Source organism: Petromyzon marinus, unplaced genomic scaffold (assembly GCF_048934315.1).
Source record: "Petromyzon marinus isolate PM22_M1 ecotype Great Lakes invasive population unplaced genomic scaffold, UKy_Petmar_22M1.pri1.0 PM_G_Scaffold_11, whole genome shotgun sequence".
NCBI lineage: Eukaryota > Metazoa > Chordata > Hyperoartia > Petromyzontiformes > Petromyzontidae > Petromyzon > Petromyzon marinus.
In genome coordinates, this window is record NW_027422662.1 from 3,578,803 (window position 1) to 3,606,358 (window position 27,556).

General features: G+C 50.3%; 1 protein-coding gene across 1 annotated transcript; it reads left to right on the forward strand.

Annotated features, from left to right (window-relative positions):
- On the forward strand, nucleotides 1–27,280 carry LOC142908970 (protein jagged-2-like). Its single transcript, XM_076059654.1, has 9 exons — nucleotides 1–226; nucleotides 573–815; nucleotides 1,587–1,641; nucleotides 2,575–2,838; nucleotides 5,292–5,352; nucleotides 18,329–18,462; nucleotides 20,064–20,183; nucleotides 23,579–23,698; nucleotides 27,111–27,280. Exons 1-9 carry the CDS (start codon nucleotides 119–121, stop codon nucleotides 27,278–27,280), a joined length of 1,275 nt encoding a protein of 424 aa, XP_075915769.1. The 5' UTR covers nucleotides 1–118.
- Nucleotides 27,281–27,556: the final 276 nt, after the last annotated feature.

Below are 27,556 nucleotides of genomic sequence, written 5' to 3' on the forward strand. Positions count from 1 at the left end.
AGGAGGAAGAGAAGGAAGAGGAGGGAGAGGAGGAGGGAGAGGAGCAGGAAGAGGAAGAGGAGAGAGGAAGAAGAGCAGGAAGAGGAGGAGGGAGAGGAGGAGGAAGAGGAGGAAGAGGATGAGGGAGAGGAGGAGGATGGGTGAACTGCATCTGCAGCGGCCCCACGCAGCAGGGAACTTTGTCCGCTACCTCCTCCTGCCCCTGCTGCTGCTGCCGCTGTGCGGGGTTCGTACTGCACCGGCCTCCTGCTGCCCCTGCTGCTGCTGCCCCTGCTGCTGCTGCCACTGCTGCCCCTGCTGCTGCTCCTGTTGCTGCCCCTGCTGCTGCTGCCCCTGCTGCTGCTGCCCCTGCTGCTGCTGCCCCTGCTGCTGCTTCTGCTGCCCCTGCTGCTGCTGCCCCTGCTGCTGCTTCTGCTGTTGCTCCTGCTGCTGCCCCTGCCCCTGCTGCCCCTGCCGCTGCTGCCCCTGCTGCTGCTTCTGCCCCTGCTGTTGCTCCTTACAATGTCCCCCCCTCACCTCCCTCACCTCCCCCCTCACCTCCTCCTCTCCTCTCCCTCCCCCCTCCCCCCCAGCAGTGCGACGCCTCTGGCGACTTCTCCCTGCAGGTGACTTCTCTCCAGGCCCTGCCCAGCGGGGGCGACGCTCTGCGTGGCTCCTTCCCCTCCTCCTTCGTGGTCCGCGTCTGCCTCGGGGAGGCGTCCCACGGGCTGAGGCCCTCGCCGGGCCTCCGCCCGTGCCCCTTGGGCTCGGCCACCGCTCGCGGCGAAGGCGGTGCGGGGCTCCTCCTGTCAGTGGCCTTCGACTTCGCGTGGCCGGTGAGGGTGAGACGCTCACCTGGTGAGGGTGAGACGCTCACCTGGTGAGACGCTCACCTGGTGAGGGTGAGACGCTCACCTGGTGAGGGTGAGACGCTCACCTGGTGAGACGCTCACCTGGTGAGGGTGAGACGCTCGCCTGGTGAGGGTGAGACGCTCACCTGGTGAGACGCTCACCTGGTGAGATGCTCACCTGGTGGGGGTGAGACGCTCACCTGGTGAGGGTGAGACGCTCACCTGGTGGGGGTGAGACGCTCACCTGGTGAGGGTGAGATGCTCACCTGGTGAGGGTGAGACGCTCACCTGGTGAGGGTGAGACGCTCACCCGGTCGGGGTGAGACGCTCACCTGGTGGGGGTGAGACGCTCACCTGGCGGGGGTTGTGGTAGTGGGAATTGTGGTGGTGGTTGTGGTGGCGGTTGTGGTGGTGGGGGTTGTGGTGGTGGTGGTTGTGGCAGTGGTTGTGGTGGGGATGGGAGTTGTGGTGGTGGTTGAGGTGGTGGGGGTTGTGGGGGTTGTGGCGGTGGTGGTGGTGGTGGTGGGGCTTGTGGTTGCCATTTGCGGTTTTGAGCTATCACGGGTGAAGGGTAACCTCCTTTGTATAACAATTCACAGCTTTCTCCAAGTAAGAGGGGAGGGGAGGGAGGCAGGGAGGGAGGGAGGGGAGGGAGGCAGGGAAGGAGGGAAGTGAGAGAGGGGAGGGAGTGCCGTGACCTCGCCCTGACCTCGCCATCAATGAGTGACTCATTGACGGTGAGCTTGAACTTTGCAGCTGTGGTGCTCGCTGGCTGTGGATGTGTGGGAACAGCACAACGGCACCGCGCCAGGTACGTGCGTGTGTGTACGTGTGTGTGTGTACTTGTGTGTGTGTACGTGTGCGTGTGTACATGTGCGTGTGTACGTGTGTGTGTGTACGTGTGTGTGTACGTGTGTACGTGTGTGCGTGTGTACGTGTGTGTGTACGTGTGTGCGTGTACGCGTGTGTGTGTACGTGTGTGTGTGGGGAGCGATAGTGTAGCGGTTAGCGCGCTGCGCTATGAACCTGGCGACCCGGGTTCGATTCCCGCTCACGGCCAACACCAGTGACGATTATCTGAACCGGTCCCGGGCCTCCCCTAGGTCGACTCAGCCTCAAATGAGTACCTGGTGCGGTGTGTAAACATTGCCACTAGGGAGACAAAGGCGGTCGGGCGTGGTGCTGGCCACCCACCCCCTCGTGTACCGTTCCGGCCTTCATAGGTGCTCGCTAACAGCACTTGCCCCTACAGTCTGTTAAGGCTATATGGGGGATCTTTGTCTTTGTGTGTGTACGCGTGTGTGTACGTGCATATTGCTCACGTATGATGAGCGGTGGTGCAGTGGTTAGCTCACCGCGCTATTAAAATTCGCAGCCAATATTGAATTTATTTTTTTTAATGAATATAGTTTAAATATTTACGACCATATTTATTTAAATCTTCATATAACACGTATTTATTGTTCATATATTTATCTAGATATGTATTTACATAGTTACATAATACAGCAAAAAAATGTTACGTAAATATTCATGTAAATATTTCTATAAATATTCATGTAATATTTCTATACTCTTTGGTTCTTTTTGGTAAAGTCACGTAAAAAAAAACAAAAAATATTCATGTAAATATTTCAATGAATATTCGCATGCTTTTATTTTGCACATTTTTATTTCGCTATTTATTTGAATCGTCACGCGACATCCTCCTCCTCCTCTTCCTCCACCCCCCCCCCCCCCACAGGAGGAGATCTCCGGCAGGTGACGCGAGCCGTCCACGTCATCGGCGACCGCCCCGGCGAGCCGTGGCGGACGCTGCACCACGCGGCCGCCGCCAACGCCACCGCCCTGGAGTACCGCGTCCGCGTGCGTTGCCACGCCGACTACTACGGCGTCGACTGCAAGCGGTGGTGCCGTCGCCGTGACGACCACTTCGGCCACAACGAGTGCGACGCCCACGGACGCAAGGAGTGCATGCCGGGCTGGGCGGGGGAATATTGTGACAGAGGTGCGCTGGTGGCGGTGGTGGTGGTGGTGTTGGTGGTAGTGGTGGTGGTGGCGGTGGTGGCGGTGGTGGTGGTGGAAGCGGTGGTGATGGTGGTAGCAGTGGTGGTAGCGGTGGTAGCGGTGGTGGTAGCGGTGGTAGCGGTGGTGGTGGCGGTGGTGGTGGCGGTGGTGGTGGTGGTGGTGGCGGTGGTGGTGGTGGTGGTGGCGGTGGTGGTGATGGTGGTGGCGGTGGTGGTGGCGGTGGTGGTGGTGGTGGTGGCGGTGGTGGTAGTTTTGGTGGTGGTAGCGGTGGTGGTAGCGGTGGTGGTAGCGGTGGTGGTAGCGGTGGTGACGTGAGGCCCTGATGAAGCACACACACACAACACAATCCTTGACACAAATAAACCCCCGACACCTCCCTCGCTGCTGCTGAGCTCGTCAAGGAGCATGAACCACCACCACCACCACCACGCCAACTCCGCTCATTCTCGCAGCAGCAGCGGCCTTCTGGAGTGTTCTTTCCTGCCGATATCTTGGGGAGCCGCTGGGAGGCCGTGCACTCTGAAACCGCCGCCCCGAATTGACGACCTCGTTGCTTTAGAAGTGAATTCTTTCTCAAGCTTGACGCGTAGGGAGCCTTTCACGACCGATATTTGTCATAACAAAGGTTTGTTGGTATCAGATTGCATAAGTATCGATGTTGTGTCGTAACCCTCCACCACCCGACACAACCAATCAGTAAGGGATTTGTAACGTCAACAAAATGCCAATTTGTTACTATTATAATTTAAAGTAATGTATAGTGTAGTGTATAGTGTCGTGTATAGTGTACAGTATAGTGTATAGTAGTATAGGGTATAGTAGTGTATAGTGTAGTAGTGTAGTGTATAGTAGTGTTTAGTGTAGTGTATAGTGTAGTGTATAGTGTAGTGTATAGTGTAGTGTATAGTGTAGTGTATAGTAGTGTATAGTAGTGTAGTGTATCGTGTAGTGTATAGTGTAGTGTATAGTAGTGTATAGTGTAGTGTATAGTTGTGTATTGTATAGTGTAGTGTATAGTGTAGTGTATAGTGTGGTGTATAGTGGTGTATAGTAGTGTATAGTAGTGTGTGGTGTATAGTATAGTGTATAGTGTAGTGTATAGTGTAGTGTATAGTAGTGTATAGTGTAGTGCATAGTATAGTGTAGTTTATAGTGTAGTGTATAGTATAGTGTAGTGTAAAGTGTACTGTATAGTGTAGTGTATAGTAGTGTATGGTGTAGTGTATAGTGTAGTGTATAGTGTAGTAGTGTAGTGTATAGTTGTGTATAGTATAGTGTAGTGTATAGTTGTGCATAGTATAGTAGTGTAGTGTACAGTATAGTGTATAGTAGTGCAGTGTCTAGCGGTGCATAGTGTGTGTATAGTCGTGTTTAATGTAATATATAGTGCAGTATATAGTGTAATGTATAGTAGTGTATAGTCGTGTAGTGTATATTAGTGTAGTGTATCGTGTAAAGTATTGTGTAAAGTATAGTGTAGTTTATAGTGTATAGTAGTGTGGTGTACAGTAGTGTATAGTATAGTGAAGTGTACAGTAGTGTATAGTAGTGTAGTATATTGTAGTGTAAAGTATAGTGCAGTGTATAGTAGTGTGGTGTATAGTGTACAGTAGTGTAGTGTATAGTGTAGTGTATAGTAGTGTAGTGTATAGTAGTGTAGTGTATAGTAGTGTAGTGTATAGTGTAGTGTGTAGTGTATAGTATAGTGTATAGTGTAGTGTATTGTAGTGTAGTGTATAGTAGTGTAGTGTATAGTATAGTGTATAGTAGTGTAGTGTATAGTATAGTGTATAGTAGTGTAGTATATTATAGTGTAGTGTATAGTAGTGTATAGTAGTGTAGTGTATAGTGTAGTGTATAGTAGTGTAGTGTATAGTAGTGTAGTGTATAGTGTAGTGTATAGTAATGTCGTATAGTATATAGTAGTATATAGTAGTGTAGTGTATAGTGTAGTGTATAGTGTAGTGTATAGTAGTGTATATTATAGTGTAGTGTATAGTGTAGTGTATAGTAGTGTAGTATATTATAGTGTAGTGTATAGTGTAGTGTATAGTGCAGTGTATAGTGCAGTGTATAGTAGTGTAGTATATTGTAGTGAAGTGTATAATGTAGTGTATAGTAGTGTAGTATATTGTAGTGTAGTGTATAGTGTAGTGTATAGTAGTGTAGTGTATAGTAGTGTAGTATATTGTAGTGTAGTGTATAGTAGTGTAGTATATTGTAGTGTAGTTTATATTGTAGTGTATAGTAGTGTAGTGTATAGTGTAGTATACGACATGAGCCCACCGGTGTGTTTGCAGAGTAAATCCACGACATTGACAATGTGTGTGAGCACCGTGACGTTTCGCCGTTACATCAACCAGTGGAATCGTCGCCGTGGTCGGGCGATTTGCCAGAATGGCGACGAATTTTCTCTTCGGCTTCCTGCCTCAGCAATTTGCAGGCCTGGCTGCGATTCGCTGCGTGGAGGCTGCGACGTCCCCGGACAATGCCGGTGAGCGAAACTTTGACGCCAACAACGCCGCAATGCACTCCCAGCGAGGCGTTGGACGACCTGCCGCTGAGCGTACCGACGTCGTGTGTCAAGTAGTGGAGTGTGTAGTGTAAAGTATAGTGTAGTGTATAGTGTAGTGTATAGTGTAGTGTATAGTGTAGTGTATAGTGTAGTGTATAGTAGTGTATAGTGTAGTGTATAGTGTAGTGTAGTGTGTAGTGTAGTGTATAGTGTAGTGTGTAGTGTTTAGTGTAGTGTAATGTATAGTGTAGTGTATAGTAGTGTAGTGTATAGTGTAGTGTAAAGTGTAATATATAGTGTAGTGTATAATGTAGTGTGTAGTGTAGTGTATAGGGTAGTGTAGTGTGTAGTGTATAGTGTAGTGTAATGTATAGTGTAGTGTATAGTAGTGTAGTGTATAGTGTAGTGTATAGTGTAGTGTATAGTGTAGTGTAGTGTAGAGTGTAGTGTGTAGTGTATAGTGTAGTGTATAGTGTAATGTATAGTAGTGTATAGTGTAGTGTATAGTGTAGTGTATACTAGTGTATAGTGTAGTGTATAGTAGTGTATAGTGTAGTGTATAGTGTAGTGTGTAGTGTATAGTGTAGTGTGTAGTGTAGTGTAGTGTGTAGTGTATAGTGTAGTGTAGTGGATAGTAGTGTAGTGTTTAGTGTAGTGTATAGTAGTGTATAGTAGTGTAGTGTATAGTAGTGTAGTGTATAGTAGTGTAGTGTGTAGTGTATAGTAGTGTAGTGTATAGTGTAGTGTATAGTAGTGTAGTGTATAGTGTAGTGTGTAGTGTAGTGTATAGTATAGTGTAGTGTATAGTGTAGTGTATAGTGTAGTGTATAGTATAGTGTATAGCGTAGTGTATAGTGAAGGAATGAACAGGATTTGCATTTTTAAACCATTTGCAACCGTTCCCTGACGACGTCAGCGCTGCACCGTCTCGCAGCCATACCTGGCGATGTCCACGTGGGGTCTCGTCAGGGCCGTGGTGTCCAACAGGCCACAATAGGCACCGTGGATGGGGGGAGGGAGGGAGTTGGGGATGATGGAGGTACTAAAACTGCCCACAGACTCAACACTACCCATAGACTCAACACTGCCCATAGACTCAACACTGCGCCATAGACTCAACACTGCACCATAGACTCAACACTGCACCATAGACTCAACACTGCACCATAGACTCAACACTGCCCATAGACTCAACACTGCACCATAGACTCAACATTGCACCATAGACTCAACACTGCACCATAGACTCAACACTGCACCATAGACTCAGCATTGCCCATAGACTCAACACTGCACCATAGACTCAACCATAGACTCAGCACTGCCCATAGACTCAACATTGCACCATAGACTCAACACTGCCCATAGACTCAACACTGCACCATAGACTCAACACTGCACCATAGACTCAACACTGCACCATAGACTCAACACTGCCCATAGACTCAGCACTGCACCATAGACTCAGCACTGCACCATAGACTCAGCACTGCACCATAGACTCAACATTGCCCATAGACTCAACACTGCCCATAGACTCAACACTGCCCATAGACTCAACACTGCCCATAGACTCAACACTGCACCATTGACTCAACACCGCACCATAGACTCAACACTGCACCATAGACTCAACACCGCACCATAGACTCAACACTGCACCATAGACTGAGCACTGCCCATAGACTCAACACTGCACCATAGACTCAACACTGCACCATAGACTCAACACTGCCCATAGACTCAACACTGCACCATAGACTCAACACTACCCATAGACTCAACACTGCCCATAGACTCAGCACTGCACCATAGACTCAACATTGCCCATAGACTCAACACTGCACCATAGACTCAACACTGCACCATTGACTCAACACCGCACCATAGACTCAACACTGCACCATAGACTCAACACCGCACCATAGACTCAACACTGCACCATAGACTGAGCACTGCCCATAGACTCAACACTGCACCATAGACTCAACACTGCACCATAGACTTAGCACTGCCCATAGACTCAACACTGCACCATAGACTCAACACTGCCCATAGACTCAACACTGCCCATAGACTCAGCACTGCACCATAGACTCAACATTGCCCATAGACTCAACACTGCCCATAGACTCAGCACTGCACCATAGACTCAACACTCCACCATAGACTCAACACTGCACCATAGACTCAGCACTGCCCATAGACTCAACACTGCACCATAGACTCAACACTGCCCATAGACTCAACACTGCACCATAGACTCAACACTGCCCATAGACTCAACACTGCACCATAGACTCAACACTGCACCATAGACTCAACACTGCACCATAGACTCAGCACTGCACCATAGACTCAACACTAGCCATAGATTCAACACTGCACCATAGACTCAACACTGCACCATAGACTCAGCACTGCACCATAGACTCAGCACTGAACCCTAGACTCAACACTGCACCATAGACTCAACACTGCACCATAGACTCAACACTGCACCATAGTCTCAACAATGCACCATAGACTCAGCACTGCCCATAGACTCAACACTGCACCATAGACTCAACACTGCCCATAGACTCAACACTGCACCATAGACTCAACACTGCACCATAGACTCAGCATTGCCCATAGACTCAACACTGCACCATAGACTCAACCATAGACTCAGCACTGCCCATAGACTCAACATTGCACCATAGACTCAACACTGCCCATAGACTCAACACTGCACCATAGACTCAACACTGCACCATAGACTCAACACTGCACCATAGACTCAACACTGCCCATAGACTCAGCACTGCACCATAGACTCAGCACTGCACCATAGACTCAGCACTGCACCATAGACTCAACACTGCACCATAGACTCAACACTGCACCATAGACTCAACACTGCACCATAGACTCAGCATTGCCCATAGACTCAACACTGCACCATAGACTCAACCATAGACTCAGCACTGCCCATAGACTCAACATTGCACCATAGACTCAACACTGCCCATAGACTCAACACTGCACCATAGACTCAACACTGCACCATAGACTCAACACTGCACCATAGACTCAACACTGCCCATAGACTCAGCACTTCCCCATAGACTCAACACTACCCATAGACTCAACACTGCACCATAGGCTCAACACTGCCCATAGACTCAAGACTGCCCATAGACTCAACACTACCCATAGACTCAACACTGCACCATAGACTCAACACTGCACCATAGACTCAACACTACCCATAGAGTCAGCACTGCACCATAGACTCAACATTGCACCATAGACTCAGCACTGCACCATAGACTCAACACTACCTATAGACTCAGCACTGCACCATAGACTCAGCACTGCACCATAGACTCAACACTGCACCATAGACTCAGCACTGCACCATAGACTCAACACTGCACCATAGACTCAACACTGCACCATAGACTCAACACTGCACCATAGACTCAACACTGCACCATAGACTCAACACTGCACCATAGACTCAACACTGGACCATAGACTCAACACTGCACCATAGACTCAAAACTGCCCCAAAGACTCAACACTGCCCATAGACTCAACACTGCACCATAAACTCAACACTGCACCATAGACTCAACACTGCCCATAGACTCAACACTGCACCATAGACTCAACATTGCACCATAGACTCAACACTGCACCATAGACTCAACACTGCACCATAGACTCAGCATTGCCCATAGACTCAACACTGCACCATAGACTCAACCATAGACTCAGCACTGCCCATAGACTCAACATTGCACCATAGACTCAACACTGCCCATAGACTCAACACTGCACCATAGACTCAACACTGCACCATAGACTCAACACTGCACCATAGACTCAACACTGCCCATAGACTCAGCACTGCACCATAGACTCAGCACTGCACCATAGACTCAGCACTGCACCATAGACTCAACATTGCCCATAGACTCAACACTGCCCATAGACTCAACACGGCCCATAGACTCAACACTGCCCATAGACTCAACACTGCACCATTGACTCAACACCGCACCATAGACTCAACACTGCACCATAGACTCAACACCGCACCATAGACTCAACACTGCACCATAGACTGAGCACTGCCCATAGACTCAACACTGCACCATAGACTCAACACTGCACCATAGACTTAGCACTGCCCATAGACTCAACACTGCACCATAGACTCAACACTGCCCATAGACTCAACACTGCACCATAGACTCAACACTACCCATAGACTCAACACTGCCCATAGACTCAGCACGGCACCATAGACTCAACATTGCCCATAGACTCAACACTGCCCATAGACTCAGCACTGCACCATAGACTCAACACCGCACCATAGACTCAACACTGCACCATAGACTGAGCACTGCCCATAGACTCAACACTGCACCATAGACTCAACACTGCACCATAGACTCAACACTGCCCATAGACTCAACACTGCACCATAGACTCAACACTACCCATAGACTCAACACTGCCCATAGACTCAGCACTGCACCATAGACTCAACATTGCCCATAGACTCAACACTGCACCATAGACTCAACACTGCACCATTGACTCAACACCGCACCATAGACTCAACACTGCACCATAGACTCAACACCGCACCATAGACTCAACACTGCACCATAGACTGAGCACTGCCCATAGACTCAACACTGCACCATAGACTCAACACTGCACCATAGACTTAGCACTGCCCATAGACTCAACACTGCACCATAGACTCAACACTGCCCATAGACTCAACACTGCCCATAGACTCAGCACTGCACCATAGACTCAACATTGCCCATAGACTCAACACTGCCCATAGACTCAGCACTGCACCATAGACTCAACACTCCACCATAGACTCAACACTGCACCATAGACTCAGCACTGCCCATAGACTCAACACTGCACCATAGACTCAACACTGCCCATAGACTCAACACTGCACCATAGACTCAACACTGCCCATAGACTCAACACTGCACCATAGACTCAACACTGCACCATAGACTCAACACTGCACCATAGACTCAGCACTGCACCATAGACTCAACACTAGCCATAGATTCAACACTGCACCATAGACTCAACACTGCACCATAGACTCAGCACTGCACCATAGACTCAGCACTGAACCCTAGACTCAACACTGCACCATAGACTCAACACTGCACCATAGACTCAACACTGCACCATAGTCTCAACAATGCACCATAGACTCAGCACTGCCCATAGACTCAACACTGCACCATAGACTCAACACTGCCCATAGACTCAACACTGCACCATAGACTCAACACTGCACCATAGACTCAGCATTGCCCATAGACTCAACACTGCACCATAGACTCAACCATAGACTCAGCACTGCCCATAGACTCAACATTGCACCATAGACTCAACACTGCCCATAGACTCAACACTGCACCATAGACTCAACACTGCACCATAGACTCAACACTGCACCATAGACTCAACACTGCCCATAGACTCAGCACTGCACCATAGACTCAGCACTGCACCATAGACTCAGCACTGCACCATAGACTCAACACTGCACCATAGACTCAACACTGCACCATAGACTCAACACTGCACCATAGACTCAGCATTGCCCATAGACTCAACACTGCACCATAGACTCAACCATAGACTCAGCACTGCCCATAGACTCAACATTGCACCATAGACTCAACACTGCCCATAGACTCAACACTGCACCATAGACTCAACACTGCACCATAGACTCAACACTGCACCATAGACTCAACACTGCCCATAGACTCAGCACTTCCCCATAGACTCAACACTACCCATAGACTCAACACTGCACCATAGGCTCAACACTGCCCATAGACTCAAGACTGCCCATAGACTCAACACTACCCATAGACTCAACACTGCACCATAGACTCAACACTGCACCATAGACTCAACACTACCCATAGAGTCAGCACTGCACCATAGACTCAACATTGCACCATAGACTCAGCACTGCACCATAGACTCAACACTACCTATAGACTCAGCACTGCACCATAGACTCAGCACTGCACCATAGACTCAACACTGCACCATAGACTCAGCACTGCACCATAGACTCAACACTGCACCATAGACTCAACACTGCACCATAGACTCAACACTGCACCATAGACTCAACACTGCACCATAGACTCAACACTGCACCATAGACTCAACACTGGACCATAGACTCAACACTGCACCATAGACTCAAAACTGCCCCAAAGACTCAACACTGCCCATAGACTCAACACTGCACCATAAACTCAACACTGCACCATAGACTCAACACTGCCCATAGACTCAACACTGCACCATAGACTCAACATTGCACCATAGACTCAACACTGCACCATAGACTCAACACTGCACCATAGACTCAGCATTGCCCATAGACTCAACACTGCACCATAGACTCAACCATAGACTCAGCACTGCCCATAGACTCAACATTGCACCATAGACTCAACACTGCCCATAGACTCAACACTGCACCATAGACTCAACACTGCACCATAGACTCAACACTGCACCATAGACTCAACACTGCCCATAGACTCAGCACTGCACCATAGACTCAGCACTGCACCATAGACTCAGCACTGCACCATAGACTCAACATTGCCCATAGACTCAACACTGCCCATAGACTCAACACGGCCCATAGACTCAACACTGCCCATAGACTCAACACTGCACCATTGACTCAACACCGCACCATAGACTCAACACTGCACCATAGACTCAACACCGCACCATAGACTCAACACTGCACCATAGACTGAGCACTGCCCATAGACTCAACACTGCACCATAGACTCAACACTGCACCATAGACTTAGCACTGCCCATAGACTCAACACTGCACCATAGACTCAACACTGCCCATAGACTCAACACTGCACCATAGACTCAACACTACCCATAGACTCAACACTGCCCATAGACTCAGCACGGCACCATAGACTCAACATTGCCCATAGACTCAACACTGCCCATAGACTCAGCACTGCACCATAGACTCAACACTGCACCATAGACTCAACACTGCACCATAGACTCAGCACTGCCCATAGACTCAACACTGCACCATAGACTCAACACTGCCCATAGACTCAACACTGCACCATAGACTCAACACTGCCCATAGACTCAACACTGCACCATAGACTCAACACTGCACCATAGACTCAACACTGCACCATAGACTCAGCACTGCACCATAGACTCAACACTAGCCATAGATTCAACACTGCACCATAGACTCAACACTGCACCATAGACTCAGCACTGCACCATAGACTCAGCACTGAACCCTAGACTCAACACTGCACCATAGATTCAACACTGCACCATAGACTCAACACTGCACCATAGTCTCAACACTGCACCATAGACTCAGCACTGCCCATAGACTCAACACTGCACCATAGACTCAACACTGCCCATAGACTCAACACTGCACCATAGACTCAACACTGCCCATAGACTCAACACTGCACCATAGACTCAGCACTCCCCATAGACTCAACACTGCACCATAGACTCAACACTGCACCATAGACTCAACACTGGACCATAGACTCAACACTGCACCATAGACTCAAAACTGCCACAAAGACTCAACACTGCCCATAGACTCAACACTGCACCATAAACTCAACACTGCACCATAGACTCAACACTGCCCATAGACTCAACACTGCACCATAGACTCAACATTGCACCATAGACTCAACACTGCACCATAGACTCAACACTGCACCATAGACTCAGCATTGGCCATAGACTCAACACTGCACCATAGACTCAACCATAGACTCAGCACTGCCCATAGACTCAACATTGCACCATAGACTCAACACTGCCCATAGACTCAACACTGCACCATAGACTCAACACTGCACCATAGACTCAACACTGCACCATAGACTCAACACTGCCCATAGACTCAGCACTGCACCATAGACTCAGCACTGCACCATAGACTCAGCACTGCACCATAGACTCAACATTGCCCATAGACTCAACACTGCCCATAGACTCAACACTGCCCATAGACTCAACACTGCCCATAGACTCAACACTGCACCATTGACTCAACACCGCACCATAGACTCAACACTGCACCATATACTCAACACCGCACCATAGACTCAACACTGCACCATCGACTGAGCACTGCCCATAGACTCAACACTGCACCATAGACTCAACACTGCACCATAGACTTAGCACTGCCCATAGACTCAACACTGCACCATAGACTCAACACTGCCCATAGACTCAACACTGCACCATAGACTCAACACTGCACCATAGACTTAGCACTGCCCATAGACTCAACACTGCACCATAGACTCAACACTGCCCATAGACTCAACACTGCCCATAGACTCAGCACTGCACCATAGACTCAACATTGCCCATAGACTCAACACTGCCCATAGACTCAGCACTGCACCATAGACTCAACACTGCACCATAGACTCAACACTGCACCATAGACTCAGCACTGCCCATAGACTCAACACTGCACCATAGACTCAACACTGCCCATAGACTCAACACTGCACCATAGACTCAACACTGCCCATAGACTCAACACTGCACCATAGACTCAACACTGCACCATAGACTCAACACTGCACCATAGACTCAGCACTGCACCATACACTCAACACTAGCCATAGATTCAACACTGCACCATAGACTCAACACTGCACCATAGACTCAGCACTGCACCATAGACTCAGCACTGAACCCTAGACTCAACACTGCACCATAGACTCAACACTGCACCATAGACTCAACACTGCACCATAGTCTCAACAATGCACCATAGACTCAGCACTGCCCATAGACTCAACACTGCACCATAGACTCAACACTGCCCATAGACTCAACACTGCACCATAGACTCAACACTGCACCATAGACTCAGCATTGCCCATAGACTCAACACTGCACCATAGACTCAACCATAGACTCAGCACTGCCCATAGACTCAACATTGCACCATAGACTCAACATTGCCCATAGACTCAACACTGCACCATAGACTCAACACTGCACCATAGACTCAACACTGCACCATAGACTCAACACTGCCCATAGACTCAGCACTGCACCATAGACTCAGCACTGCACCATAGACTCAGCACTGCACCATAGACTCAACACTGCACCATAGACTCAACACTGCACCATAGACTCAACACTGCCCATAGACTCAACACTGCACCATAGACTCAACACTAACCATAGACTCAGCACTTCCCCATAGACTCAACACTACCCATAGACTCAACACTGCACCATAGGCTCAACACTGCCCATAGACTCAAGACTGCCCATAGACTCAACACTACCCATAGACTCAACACTGCACCATAGACTCAACACTGCACCATAGACTCAACACTACCCATAGAGTCAGCACTGCACCATAGACTCAACATTGCACCATAGACTCAGCACTGCACCATAGACTCAACACTACCTATAGACTCAGCACTGCACCATAGACTCAGCACTGCACCATAGACTCAACACTGCACCATAGACTCAGCACTGCACCATAGACTCAACACTGCACCATAGACTCAACACTGCACCATAGACTCAACACTGCACCATAGACTCAACACTGCACCATAGACTCAACACTGCACCATAGACTCAACACTGGACCATAGACTCAACACTGCACCATAGACTCAAAACTGCCCCAAAGACTCAACACTGCCCATAGACTCAACACTGCACCATAAACTCAACACTGCACCATAGACTCAACACTGCCCATAGACTCAACACTGCACCATAGACTCAACATTGCACCATAGACTCAACACTGCACCATAGACTCAACACTGCACCATAGACTCAGCATTGCCCATAGACTCAACACTGCACCATAGACTCAACACTGCCCATAGACTCAACACTGCACCATAGACTCAACACTGCACCATAGACTCAACATTGCACCATAGACTCAACACTGCCCATAGACTCAACACTGCACCATAGACTCAACACTGCACCATAGACTCAACACTGCACCATAGACTCAACACTGCCCATAGACTCAGCACTGCACCATAGACTCAGCACTGCACCATAGACTCAGCACTGCACCATAGACTCAACATTGCCCATAGACTCAACACTGCCCATAGACTCAACACTGCCCATAGACTCAACACTGCCCATAGACTCAACACTCCACCATTGACTCAACACCGCACCATAGACTCAACACTGCACCATAGACTCAACACCGCACCATAGACTCAACACTGCACCATAGACTGAGCACTGCCCATAGACTCAACACTGCACCATAGACTCAACACTGCACCATAGACTTAGCACTGCCCATAGACTCAACACTGCACCATAGACTCAACACTGCCCATAGACTCAACACTGCACCATAGACTCAACACTACCCATAGACTCAACACTGCCCATAGACTCAGCACTGCACCATAGACTCAACATTGCCCATAGACTCAACACTGCCCATAGACTCAGCACTGCACCATAGACTCAACACTGCACCATAGACTCAACACTGCACCATAGACTCAGCACTGCCCATAGACTCAACACTGCACCATAGACTCAACACTGCCCATAGACTCAACACTGCACCATAGACTCAACACTGCCCATAGACTCAACACTGCACCATAGACTCAACACTGCACCATAGACTCAACACTGCACCATAGACTCAGCACTGCACCATAGACTCAACACTAGCCATAGATTCAACACTGCACCATAGTCTCAACACTGCACCATAGACTCAGCACTGCCCATAGACTCAACACTGCACCATAGACTCAACACTGCCCATAGACTCAACACTGCACCATAGACTCAACACTGCCCATAGACTCAACACTGCACCATAGACTCAGCACTCCCCATAGACTCAACACTGCACCATAGACTCAACACTGCCCATAGACTCAACACTGCACCATAAACTCAACACTGCACCATAGACTCAACACTGCCCATAGACTCAACACTGCACCATAGACTCAACATTGCACCATAGACTCAACACTGCACCATAGACTCAACACTGCACCATAGACTCAGCATTGCCCATAGACTCAACACTGCACCATAGACTCAACCATAGACTCAGCACTGCCCATAGACTCAACATTGCACCATAGACTCAACACTGCCCATAGACTCAACACTGCACCATAGACTCAACACTGCACCATAGACTCAACACTGCACCATAGACTCAACACTGCCCATAGACTCAGCACTGCACCATAGACTCAGCACTGCACCATAGACTCAGCACTGCACCATAGACTCAACATTGCCCATAGACTCAACACTGCCCATAGACTCAACACTGCCCATAGACTCAACACTGCCCATAGACTCAACACTGCACCATTGACTCAACACCGCACCATAGACTCAACACTGCACCATAGACTCAACACCGCACCATAGACTCAACACTGCACCATAGACTGAGCACTGCCCATAGACTCAACACTGCACCATAGACTCAACACTGCACCATAGACTTAGCACTGCCCATAGACTCAACACTGCACCATAGACTCAACACTGCCCATAGACTCAACACTGCACCATAGACTCAACACTACCCATAGACTCAACACTGCCCATAGACTCAGCACTGCACCATAGACTCAACATTGCCCATAGACTCACCACTGCCCATAGACTCAGCACTGCACCATAGACTCAACACTGCACCATAGACTCAACACTGCCCATAGACTCAACACTGCCCATAGACTCAGCACTGCACCATAGACTCAACATTGCCCATAGACTCAACACTGCCCATAGACTCAGCACTGCACCATAGACTCAACACTCCACCATAGACTCAACACTGCACCATAGACTCAGCACTGCCCATAGACTCAACACTGCACCATAGACTCAACACTGCCCATAGACTCAACACTGCACCATAGACTCAACACTGCCCATAGACTCAACACTGCACCATAGACTCAACACTGCACCATAGACTCAACACTGCACCATAGACTCAGCACTGCACCATAGACTCAACACTAGCCATAGATTCAACACTGCACCATAGACTCAACACTGCACCATAGACTCAGCACTGCACCATAGACTCAGCACTGAACCCTAGACTCAACACTGCACCATAGACTCAACACTGCACCATAGACTCAACACTGCACCATAGTCTCAACACTGCACCATAGACTCAGCACTGCCCATAGACTCAACACTGCACCATAGACTCAACACTGCCCATAGACTCAACACTGCACCATAGACTCAACACTGCCCATAGACTCAACACTGCACCATAGACTCAGCACTCCCCATAGACTCAACACTGCACCATAGACTCAACACTGAACCATAGACTCAGCACTACCCATAGACTCAACACTGCACCAAAGACTCAGCACTGCACCATAGACTCAACACTACCCATAGACTCAACACTGCACCATAGACTCAACACTGCACCATAGACTCAACACTGCACCATAGACTCAACACTGTACCATAGACTCAACACTACCCATAGACTCTACACTGCACCATAGCACTGCCCATAGACTCAACACTGCCCATAGACTCAACATTGCACCATAGACTCAACACTGCACCATAGACTCAACACTGCACCATAGACTCAACACTGCACCATAGACTCAACACTGCACTATAGACTCAACACTGCATCATAGACTCAACACTGCACCATAGACTCAACACTGCCCATAGACTCAACACTGCACCATAGACTCAACACTGCCCATAGACTCAACACTGCCCATAGACTCAACACTGCACCATAGACTCAGCACTGCCCGCGTGTCCGCAGGTGCCGCTCCGGGTGGCAGGGCGAGCTGTGCCAGCGCTGCGTCCCCTACCCAGGCTGTGGCCACGGCAGCTGCAGACAGCAGCCCTGGCGCTGCAGCTGTGACAGTGGCTGGGGAGGCCTCCTCTGTGACAAAGGTGCCACTACCGCACCCCCCTCCTCCTACTCCCCCCCCCTCCTCCCCCCCCCCTCCTCCACCTACCCCCCCTCCTCCACCTACCCCCTCTCCCCACCTCCTCCACCTACCTCCCCTCCTCCCCCCCCTCCTCCCCCCTCCACCCCCCAAGTCACCCGGTGAATTTCCCTCCACTCGCTCCCCATCCAACGCTCGGATGTGTCCATCAATATTTACCTATCATCATCATCACCATCATCCGTGGTGGTGGTGGTGATGGTGGGGGTGGTGGGGTGGTGGTGGTGATGGTGGTGGTGGTGATAGTGGTGGTGGTGGTGATGGTGGGGGTGGTGGTGATGGTGGTGGTGTTGGTGGTGGTGGTGGTGATGGTGGTAATGGTGGTGGTGGTGATGGTGGTGGTGGTGATGGTGGTGGTGGTGATGGTGGTGGTGGTGATGGTGGTGATGGTGGTGGTGTTGGTGGTGGTGGTGATGGTGATGGTGGTAATGGTGGTGGTGGTGGTGATGGTGGTGGTGGTGATGGTGGTGGTGGTGATGGTGGTGGTGGTGATGGTGATGGTGGTAATGGTGGTGGTGGTGATGGTGGTGGTGGTGGTGATGGTGGTGATGGTGGTGGTGGTAATGGTGGTGGTGGTGATGGTGGTGGTGGTGATGGTGGGGGTGGTGGTGATGGTGGTGGTGGTGATGGTGGGGGTGGTGGTGGTGTTGGTGGTGGTGATGGTGGTGATGGTGGTTGTGGTTGTGGTGGTTGTGGTGGTTGTGGTGGTGGTGATGGTGATAGTTGTGATGGTGTTGGTGGTGGTGTTGGTGGTGGTGATGGTGGTGCTGCTGGTGGTGGTGTTGGTGGTGGTTATGGTGGTTGTGGTGGTGGTGTTGGTGGATGTGGTGGTGGTTGTTGTGGTGGTTGTGGTGGTTGTGGATGTTACATCATGGGACCTCCTCTGCCAGTACCAAAATATGATAATAACTTTCCCCCTTTTTTTCTGGCAACAAAACAGTGGCGTTAAGATGTTATAACACCACACTGTGAAACCTTTTACAAGGCATGACGTCACTGCACGAACCACAATGCCTTGCGGTTCAGAATGAACCTCTGGTCTAGAGGTCACCTCTGGTCTAGAGGTCACCTCTGGTCTGGAGGTCACCTCTGGTCTGGAGGTCACCTCTGGTCTAGAGGTCACCTCTGGTCTGGAGGTCACCTCTGGTCTGGAGGTCACCTCTGGTCTGGAGGTCACCTCTGGTCTAGAGGTCACCTCTGGTCTAGAGGTCACATCTGGTCTAGAGGTCACCTCTGGTCTAGAGGTCACCTCTGGTCTCACACCGTTTGAGACGAGGCTCTAAAGAAAGCCGTCTCTGGTGTGGACCAATCAGCTTCAAGGACAGCGCATCATCATCATCTACTATCAGATGATGTGTTTTGTTTGCATTCTGACCACAAGCATTTTGGTTAATGCAGTGACGTGATTCCTTGTAAAAGGGTTTCACAATTAGGTGTTTTAACATCTTAACGTCGCTGTTTTGCTGCCAGATAAAAGGGGGAAACCCAATTGTCACACGGTGGTGGATGTTGTTGTTGCCGTTCCCCTCCCTCGCTTCTCGCTAGATCTGAATTACTGCGCCAGCCACCAGCCGTGCTTGAATGGAGGCAGCTGCATCAACGCCAAGCCGGATGAGTTCACCTGCAACTGCCCCCAAGGGTATTCCGGCACGAGCTGCGAGATAGGTGAGTGTGTGGTGAGAGTGTGGTGAGTGTGGTGTGTGTGTGGTGAGTGTGTGTTGAGCGTGTGGTGAGTGTGTGGTGAGTGTGGTGAGTGTAGTGAGTGTGTGTGGTGAGTGTAGTGTGTGTGGTGTGTGTGGTGAGTGTGGTGAGTGTGGTGAGTGTGTCGTGAGTGTGTGGTGAGTGTGTGGTGAGTGTGGTGTGTGTGTGAGTGTGGTGAGTGTAGTGTGAGTCTGGTGAGTGTGGTGAGTGTGGTGTGTGTGTGTGTGTTGAGTGTAGTGAGTGTGTGGTGAGTGTGTGTGGTGAGTGTGGTGAGTGTAGTGAGTATGTGGTGAGTGTGGTGTGTATGTGGTGAGTGTGGTGAGTGTTGTGAGTGTGTGGTGAGTGTGTGTGGTGAGTGTGGTGAGTGTAGTGAGTGTGTGGTGAGTGTGGTGTGTGTGTGGTGAGTCTGGTGAGTGTGTGGTGAGTGTGGTGTGTGTGGTGTGTGTGTGGTGAGTGTGTGTTGAGCGTGTGGTGAGTGTGTGGTGAGTGTGGTGAGTGTAGTGAGTGTGTGTGGTGAGTGTAGTGTGTGTGGTGTGTGTGGTGAGTGTGGTGAGTTTGGTGAGTGTGTCGTGAGTGTGTGGTGAGTGTGTGGTGAGTGTGGTGTGTGTGTGAGTGTGGTGAGTGTAGTGTGAGTCTGGTGAGTGTGGTGAGTGTGGTGTGTGTGTGTGTTGAGTGTAGTGAGTGTGTGGTGAGTGTGTGTGGTGAGTGTGGTGAGTGAAGTGAGTATGTGGTGAGTGTGGTGTGTATGTGGTGAGTGTGGTGAGTGTTGTGAGTGTGTGGTGAGTGTGTGTGGTGAGTGTCGTGAGTGTAGTGAGTGTGTTGTGAGTGTGGTGTGTGTGTGGTGAGTCTGGTGAGTGTGTGGTGAGTGTGTAGTGAGTGTAGTGTGTGTTGTGAGTGTGTGGTGAATGTGGTGAGTGTGGTGAGTGTGTGGTGAGTGTGTGTTGAGCGTGTGGTGAGTGTGTGGTGAGTGTGGTGAGTGTAGTGAGTGTAGTGTGTGTGGTGTGTGTGGTGAGTGTGTGTTGTGTGGGTGGTGAGTGTGGTGAGTGTGGTGAGTGTGTCGTGAGTGTGTGGTGAGTGTGTGGTGAGTGTGGTGTGTGTGTGGTGAGTGTAGTGTGAGTGTGGTGAGTGTGGTGAGTGTGTGTGTGTTGAGTGTAGTGAGTGTGTGGTGAGTATGTGTGGTGAGTGTGGTGAGTGTTGTGAGTGTGTGGTGAGTGTGTGGTGAGTATGGTGTGTGTGTTTTGAGTGTGGTGAGTATGTGGTGAGTGTGTGGTGTGTGTGTGTGAATGTGGTGAGTGTAGTGTGAGTGTGGTGAGTGTGGTGAGTGTGTGTTGAGTGTAGTGAGTGTGTGGTGAGTGTGTGTGGTGAGTGTGGTGAGCGTAGTGAGTGTGTGGTGAGTGTGTGGTGAGTGTGGTGTGTGTGTGGTGAGTGTGGTGAGTGTGGTGAGTGTGGTGAGTGTGTGTGGTGAGTGTGGTGCGTGTAGTGATTGTGTGGTGAGTGTGGTGTGTGTGTGGTGAGTGTGGTGAGTGTAGTGAGTGTGTGGTGAGTGTGGTGAGTGTTGTGTGTGTGTTGAGTGTGGTGAGTGTGTGGTGTGAGTGTGGTGAGTGTGTGGTGTGTGTGTGTTGAGTGTGGTGAGTGTAGTGTGAGTGTGGTGAGTGTGGTGTGTGTGTGTGTGTGTTGAGTGTAATGAGTGTGTGGGGAGTGTGTGGTGAGTGTGTGGTGTGTGTGTGGTGAGTGTGGTGAGTGTAGTGAGTGTGGTGAGTGTGGTGTGTGTGTGGTGAGTGTGTTGAGTGTAGTGAGTGTGTGGTGAGTGTGGTGAGTGTTGTGTGTGTGTTGAGTGTGGTGAGTGTGTGGTGTGAGTGTGGTGAGTGTGTGGTGAGTGTGGTGAGTATGTGGTGTGTGTGTGGTGAGTGTGGTGAGTGTGTGGTGTGTGTGGTGAGTGTGTGGTGTGTGTGGTGTGAGTGTGGTGTGTGTGTGGTGAGTGTGGTGAGTGTGTGGTGTGTGGTGTGAGTGTGGTGAGTGTGTGGTGTGTGGTGTGTGTGGTGTGTGTGGTGAGTGTGGTGAGTGTGTGGTGGTGGTGGCGGTGGTGGTGGTGGCGGTGGCGGTGGGGGTGGTGATAGTGGTGGTGATAGTGGTGGTGGTGTTGGTGGTGGTGGTGGTGATGGTGGTGATAGTGGTGGTGATAGTGGTAGTGATGGTGGTGGTGATGGTGGTGGTGGTGATAGTGGTGGTGGTGGTGGTGGTGATGGTGGTGGTGGTGATAGTGGTGGTGATGGTGATAGTGGTGGTGGTGGTGATGGTGGTGCTGGTGGTGGTGGTGATGGTGATGGTGGTGGTGATGGTGGTGGTGATAGTGGTGGTGGTGATAGTGGTGGTGATAGTGGTGGTGATGGTGGTTGTGGTGGTTGTGGTGGTTGTGGTGGTGATGGTGATAGTCGTGATGGTGTTGTTGGTGGTGGTGGTGTTGGTGGTGGTGGTGGTGCTGGTGTTGGTGGTTGTGGTTGTGGTGGTGGTGATTGTGGTGGTATTGGTGGATGTGGTGGTGGTTGTTGTGGTTGTGGTGGTTGTGGATGTTACATCATGGGACCTCCTCTGCCAGTACCAAAATATGACAATAAGTTTTTCCCCTTTTTTTCTGGCAACAAAACAGCGGCGTTAAGATGTTAAAACACCAAACTGTGAAACCTTTTACAAGGCATGACGTCACTGCACAAACCACAATGCCTTGCGGTTCAGAATGAACCTCTGGTCTAGAGGTCACCTCTGGTCTAGAGGTCACCTCTGGTCTGGAGGTCACCTCTGGTCTGGAGGTCACCTCTGGTCTAGAGGTCACCTCTGGTCTGGAGGTCACCTCTGGTCTAGAGGTCACCTCTGGTCTAGAGGTCACCTCTGGTCTCGAGGTCACCTCAGGTCTCGAGGTCACCTCAGGTCTAGAGGTCACCTCTGGTCTAAGGTGACCTCTGGTCTTGAGGTCACCTCTGGTCTAGAGGTCACCTCTGGTCTAGAGGTCACCTCTGGTCTAGAGGTCACATCTGGTCTAGAGGTCACCTCTGGTCTAGAGGTCACCTCTGGTCTCACACCGTTTGAGCCGAGGCTCTAAAGAAAGCCGTCTCTGGTGTGGACCAATCAGCTTCAAGGACAGCGCATCATCATCATCTACTATCAGATGATGTGTTTTGTTTGCATTCTGACCACAAGCATATTGGTTAATGCAGTGACGTGATTCCTTGTAAAAGGGTTTCACAATTTGGTGTTTTAACATCTTAACGTCGCTGTTTTGCTGCCAAATAAAAGGGGGAAACCCAATTGTCACACGGTGGTGGATGTTGTTGTTGCCGTTCCCCTCCCTCGCTTCTCGCTAGATCTGAATTACTGCGCCAGCCACCAGCCGTGCTTGAATGGAGGCAGCTGCATCAATGCCAAGCCGGATGAGTTCACCTGCAACTGCCCCCAAGGGTATTCCGGCATGAGCTGCGAGATAGGTGAGTGTGTGGTGAGAGTGTGGTGAGTGTGGTGTGTGTGTGGTGAGTGTGTGTTGAGCGTGTGGTGAGTGTGTGGTGAGTGTGGTGAGTGTAGTGAGTGTGTGTGGTGAGTGTAGTGTGTGTGGTGTGTGTGGTGAGTGTGGTGAGTGTGGTGAGTGTGTCGTGAGTGTGTGGTGAGTGTGTGGTGAGTGTGTGTGGTGAGTGTGGGGAGTGTAGTGAGTACGTGGTGAGTGTGGTGTGTATGTGGTGAGTGTGGTTAGTGTTGTGAGTGTGTGGTGAGTGTGTGTGGTGAGTGTGGTGAGTGTAGTGAGTGTGTGGTGAGTGTGGTGTGTGTGTGGTGAGTGTGGTGAGTGTGGTGAGTGTGTGGTGAGTGTGTAGTGAGTGTAGTGTGTGTTGTGAGTGTGTGGTGAATGTGGTGAGTGTGGTGAGTGTGTGGTGAGTGTGTGTTGAGCGTGTGGTGAGTGTGTGGTGAGTGTGGTGAGTGTAGTGAGTGTATGTGGTGAGTGTAGTGTGTGTGGTGTGTGTGGTGAGTGTGTGTTGTGTGTGTGGTGAGTGTGGTGAGTGTGGTGAGTGTGTCGTGAGTGTGTGGTGAGTGTGTGGTGAGTGTGGTGTGTGTGTTGTGAGTGTAGTGTGAGTGTGGTGAGTGTGGTGTGTGTGTGTTGAGTGTAGTGAGTGTGTGGTGAGTATGTGTGGTGAGTGTGGTGAGTGTTGTGAGTGTGTGGTGAGTGTGTGGTGAGTGTGGTGTGTGTGTTTTGAGTGTGGTGAGTATGTGGTGAGTGTGTGGTGTGTGTGTGTGTGTGAATGTGGTGAGTGTAGTGTGAGTGTGGTGAGTGTGCGTTGAGTGTAGTGAGTGTGTGGTGAGTGTGTGTGGTGAGTGTGGTGAGTGTAGTGAGTGTGTGGTGAGTGTGGTGTGTGTGTGGTGAGTGTGGTGAGTGTGGTGAGTGTGTGGTGAGTGTGTGTGGTGAGTGTGGTGCGTGTAGTGATTGTGTGGTGAGTGTGGTGTGTGTGTGGTGAGTGTGGTGAGTGTGTGGTGAGTGTGTGGTGTGTGTGTGTTGAGTGTGGTGAGTGTAGTGTGAGTGTGGTGAGTGTGGTGTGTGTGTGTGTTGAGTGTAGTGAGTGTGTGGTGAGTGTGTGGTGAGTGTGTGGTGTGTGTGTGGTGAGTGTGGTGAGTGTAGTGAGTGTGGTGAGTGTGGTGTGTGTGTGGTGAGTGTGTTGAGTGTAGTGAGTGTGTGGTGAGTGTGTGGTGAGTGTGGTGTGTGTGTTGTGAGTGTAGTGTGAGTGTGGTGAGTGTGGTGAGTGTGGTGTGTGTGTGTTGAGTGTAGTGAGTGTGTGGTGAGTATGTGTGGTGAGTGTGGTGAGTGTGGTGAGTGTGGTGAGTGTGTGGTGAGTGTGTGTGGTGAGTGTGGTGCGTGTAGTGATTGTGTGGTGAGTGTGGTGTGTGTGTTTTGAGTGTGGTGAGTATGTGGTGAGTGTGTGGTGTGTGTGTGTGTGAATGTGGTGAGTGTAGTGTGTGTGGTGAGTGTGGTGAGTGTGCGTTGAGTGTAGTGAGTGTGGTGAGTGTGTGTGGTGAGTGTGGTGAGTGTAGTGAGTGTGTGGTGAGTGTGGTGTGTGTGTGGTGAGTGTGGTGAGTGTGGTGAGTGTGTGGTGAGTGTGTGTGGTGAGTGTGGTGCGTGTAGTGATTGTGTGGTGAGTGTGGTGTGTGTGTGGTGAGTGTGGTGAGTGTGTGGTGAGTGTGTGGTGTGTGTGTGTTGAGTGTGGTGAGTGTAGTGTGAGTGTGGTGAGTGTGGTGTGTGTGTGTGTTGAGTGTAGTGAGTGTGTGGTGAGTGTGTGGTGAGTGTGTGGTGTGTGTGTGGTGAGTGTGGTGAGTGTAGTGAGTGTGGTGAGTGTGGTGTGTGTGTGGTGAGTGTGTTGAGTGTAGTGAGTGTGTGGTGAGTGTGGTGAGTGTTGTGTGTGTGTTGAGTGTGGTGAGTGTGTGGTGTGAGTGTGGTGAGTGTGTGGTGAGTGTGGTGAGTATGTGGTGTGTGTGTGGTGAGTGTCGTGAGTGTGTGGTGTGTGTGGTGAGTGTGTGGTGTGTGTGGTGTGAGTGTGGTGTGTGTGTGGTGAGTGTGGTGAGTGTGTGGTGTGTGGTGTGAGTGTGGTGAGTGTGTGGTGTGTGGTGTGTGTGGTGTGTGTGGTGAGTGTGGTGAGTGTGTGGTGGTGGTGGCGGTGGTGGTGGTGGCGGTGGGGGTGGTGATAGTGGTGGTGATAGTGGTGGTGGTGTTGGTGGTGGTGGTGATGGTGGTGATAGTGGTGGTGATAGTGGTAGTGATGGTGGTGGTGATGGTGGTGGTGGTGATAGTGGTGGTGGTGATGGTGGTGGTGGTGATGGTGGTGGTGGTGATAGTGGTGGTGATGGTGATAGTGGTGGTGATGGTGGTGGTGATGGTGGTGCTGGTGGTGGTGGTGATGGTGGTGGTGATGGTGGTGGTGATAGTGGTGGTGGTGATAGTGGTGGTGATAGTGGTGGTGATGGTGGTTGTGGTGGTTGTGGTGGTTGTGGTGGTGATGGTGATAGTCGTGATGGTGTTGGTGGTGGTGTTGGTGGTGGTGGTGCTGGTGGTGGTGGTGTTGGTGGTTGTGGTTGTGGTGGTGGTGATTGTGGTGATGGTGTTGGTGGATGTGGTGGTGGTTGTTGTGGTTGTGGTGGTTGTGGATGTTACATCATGGGACCTCCTCTGCCAGTACCAAAATATGACAATAAGTTTTTCCCCTTTTTTTCTGGCAACAAAACAGCGGCGTTAAGATGTTAAAACACCAAACTGTGAAACCTTTTACAAGGCATGACGTCACTGCACAAACCACAATGCCTTGCGGTTCAGAATGAACCTCTGGTCTAGAGGTCACCTCTGGTCTGGAGGTCACCTCTGGTCTAGAGGCCACCTCTGGTCTAAAGGTCACCTCTGGTCTCGAGGTCACCTCAGGTCTCGAGGTCACCTCAGGTCTAGAGGTCACCTCTGGTCTAAGGTGACCTCTGGTCTTGAGGTCACCTCTGGTCTAGAGGTCACCTCTGGTCTAGAGGTCACCTCTGGTCTAGAGGTCACATCTGGTCTAGAGGTCACCTCTGGTCTAGAGGTCACCTCTGGTCTCACACCGTTTGAGACGAGGCTCTAAAGAAAGCCGTCTCTGGTGTGGACCAATCAGCTTCAAGGACAGCGCATCATCATCATCTACTATCAGATGATGTGTTTTGTTTGCATTCTGACCACAAGCATTTTGGTTAATGCAGTGACGTGATTCCTTGTAAAAGGGTTTCACAATTTGGTGTTTTAACATCTTAACGTCGCTGTTTTGCTGCCAAATAAAAGGGGGAAACCCAATTGTCACACGGTGGTGGATGTTGTTGTTGCCGTTCCCCTCCCTCGCTTCTCGCTAGATCTGAATTACTGCGCCAGCCACCAGCCGTGCTTGAATGGAGGCAGCTGCATCAACGCCAAGCCGGATGAGTTCACCTGCAACTGCCCCCAAGGGTATTCCGGCATGAGCTGCGAGATAGGTGAGTGTGTGGTGAGTGTGTGGTGTGTGTGTGTGGTGTGTGTGTGGTGAGTGTGGTGAGTGTGTCGTGAGTGTGTGGTGAGTGTGTGGTGAGTGTGGTGAGTGTGTGTTGAGTGTGGTGAGTGTGGTGAGTGTGTGTGTGTGTCGTGAGTGTGTGGTGAGTGTGTGGTGAGTGTGGTGTGTGTATGTTGAGTGTGGTGAGTGTAGTGAGTGTAGTGAGTGTGTGTGGTGAGTGTGGTGAGTGTGGTGAGTGTGTGGTGTGTTGTTGCCGATCCCCCCCATAGACTCATCACACGGAGACCCATAGACTCACCACACAGAGACCCA

Excerpts from the sequence above, each read along its gene's own strand:
- LOC142908970 (XM_076059654.1), top strand. The coding sequence starts at position 119 with ATGAGGGAGAGGAGGAGGATGGGTGAACTGCATCTGCAGCGGCCCCAC. Across the intron at positions 816-1,586 it reads CCTTCGACTTCGCGTGGCCG|CTGTGGTGCTCGCTGGCTGT; the intron begins GTGAGGGTGAGA and ends TGAACTTTGCAG. Across the intron at positions 18,463-20,063 it reads AGGCCTCCTCTGTGACAAAG|ATCTGAATTACTGCGCCAGC; the intron begins GTGCCACTACCG and ends GCTTCTCGCTAG.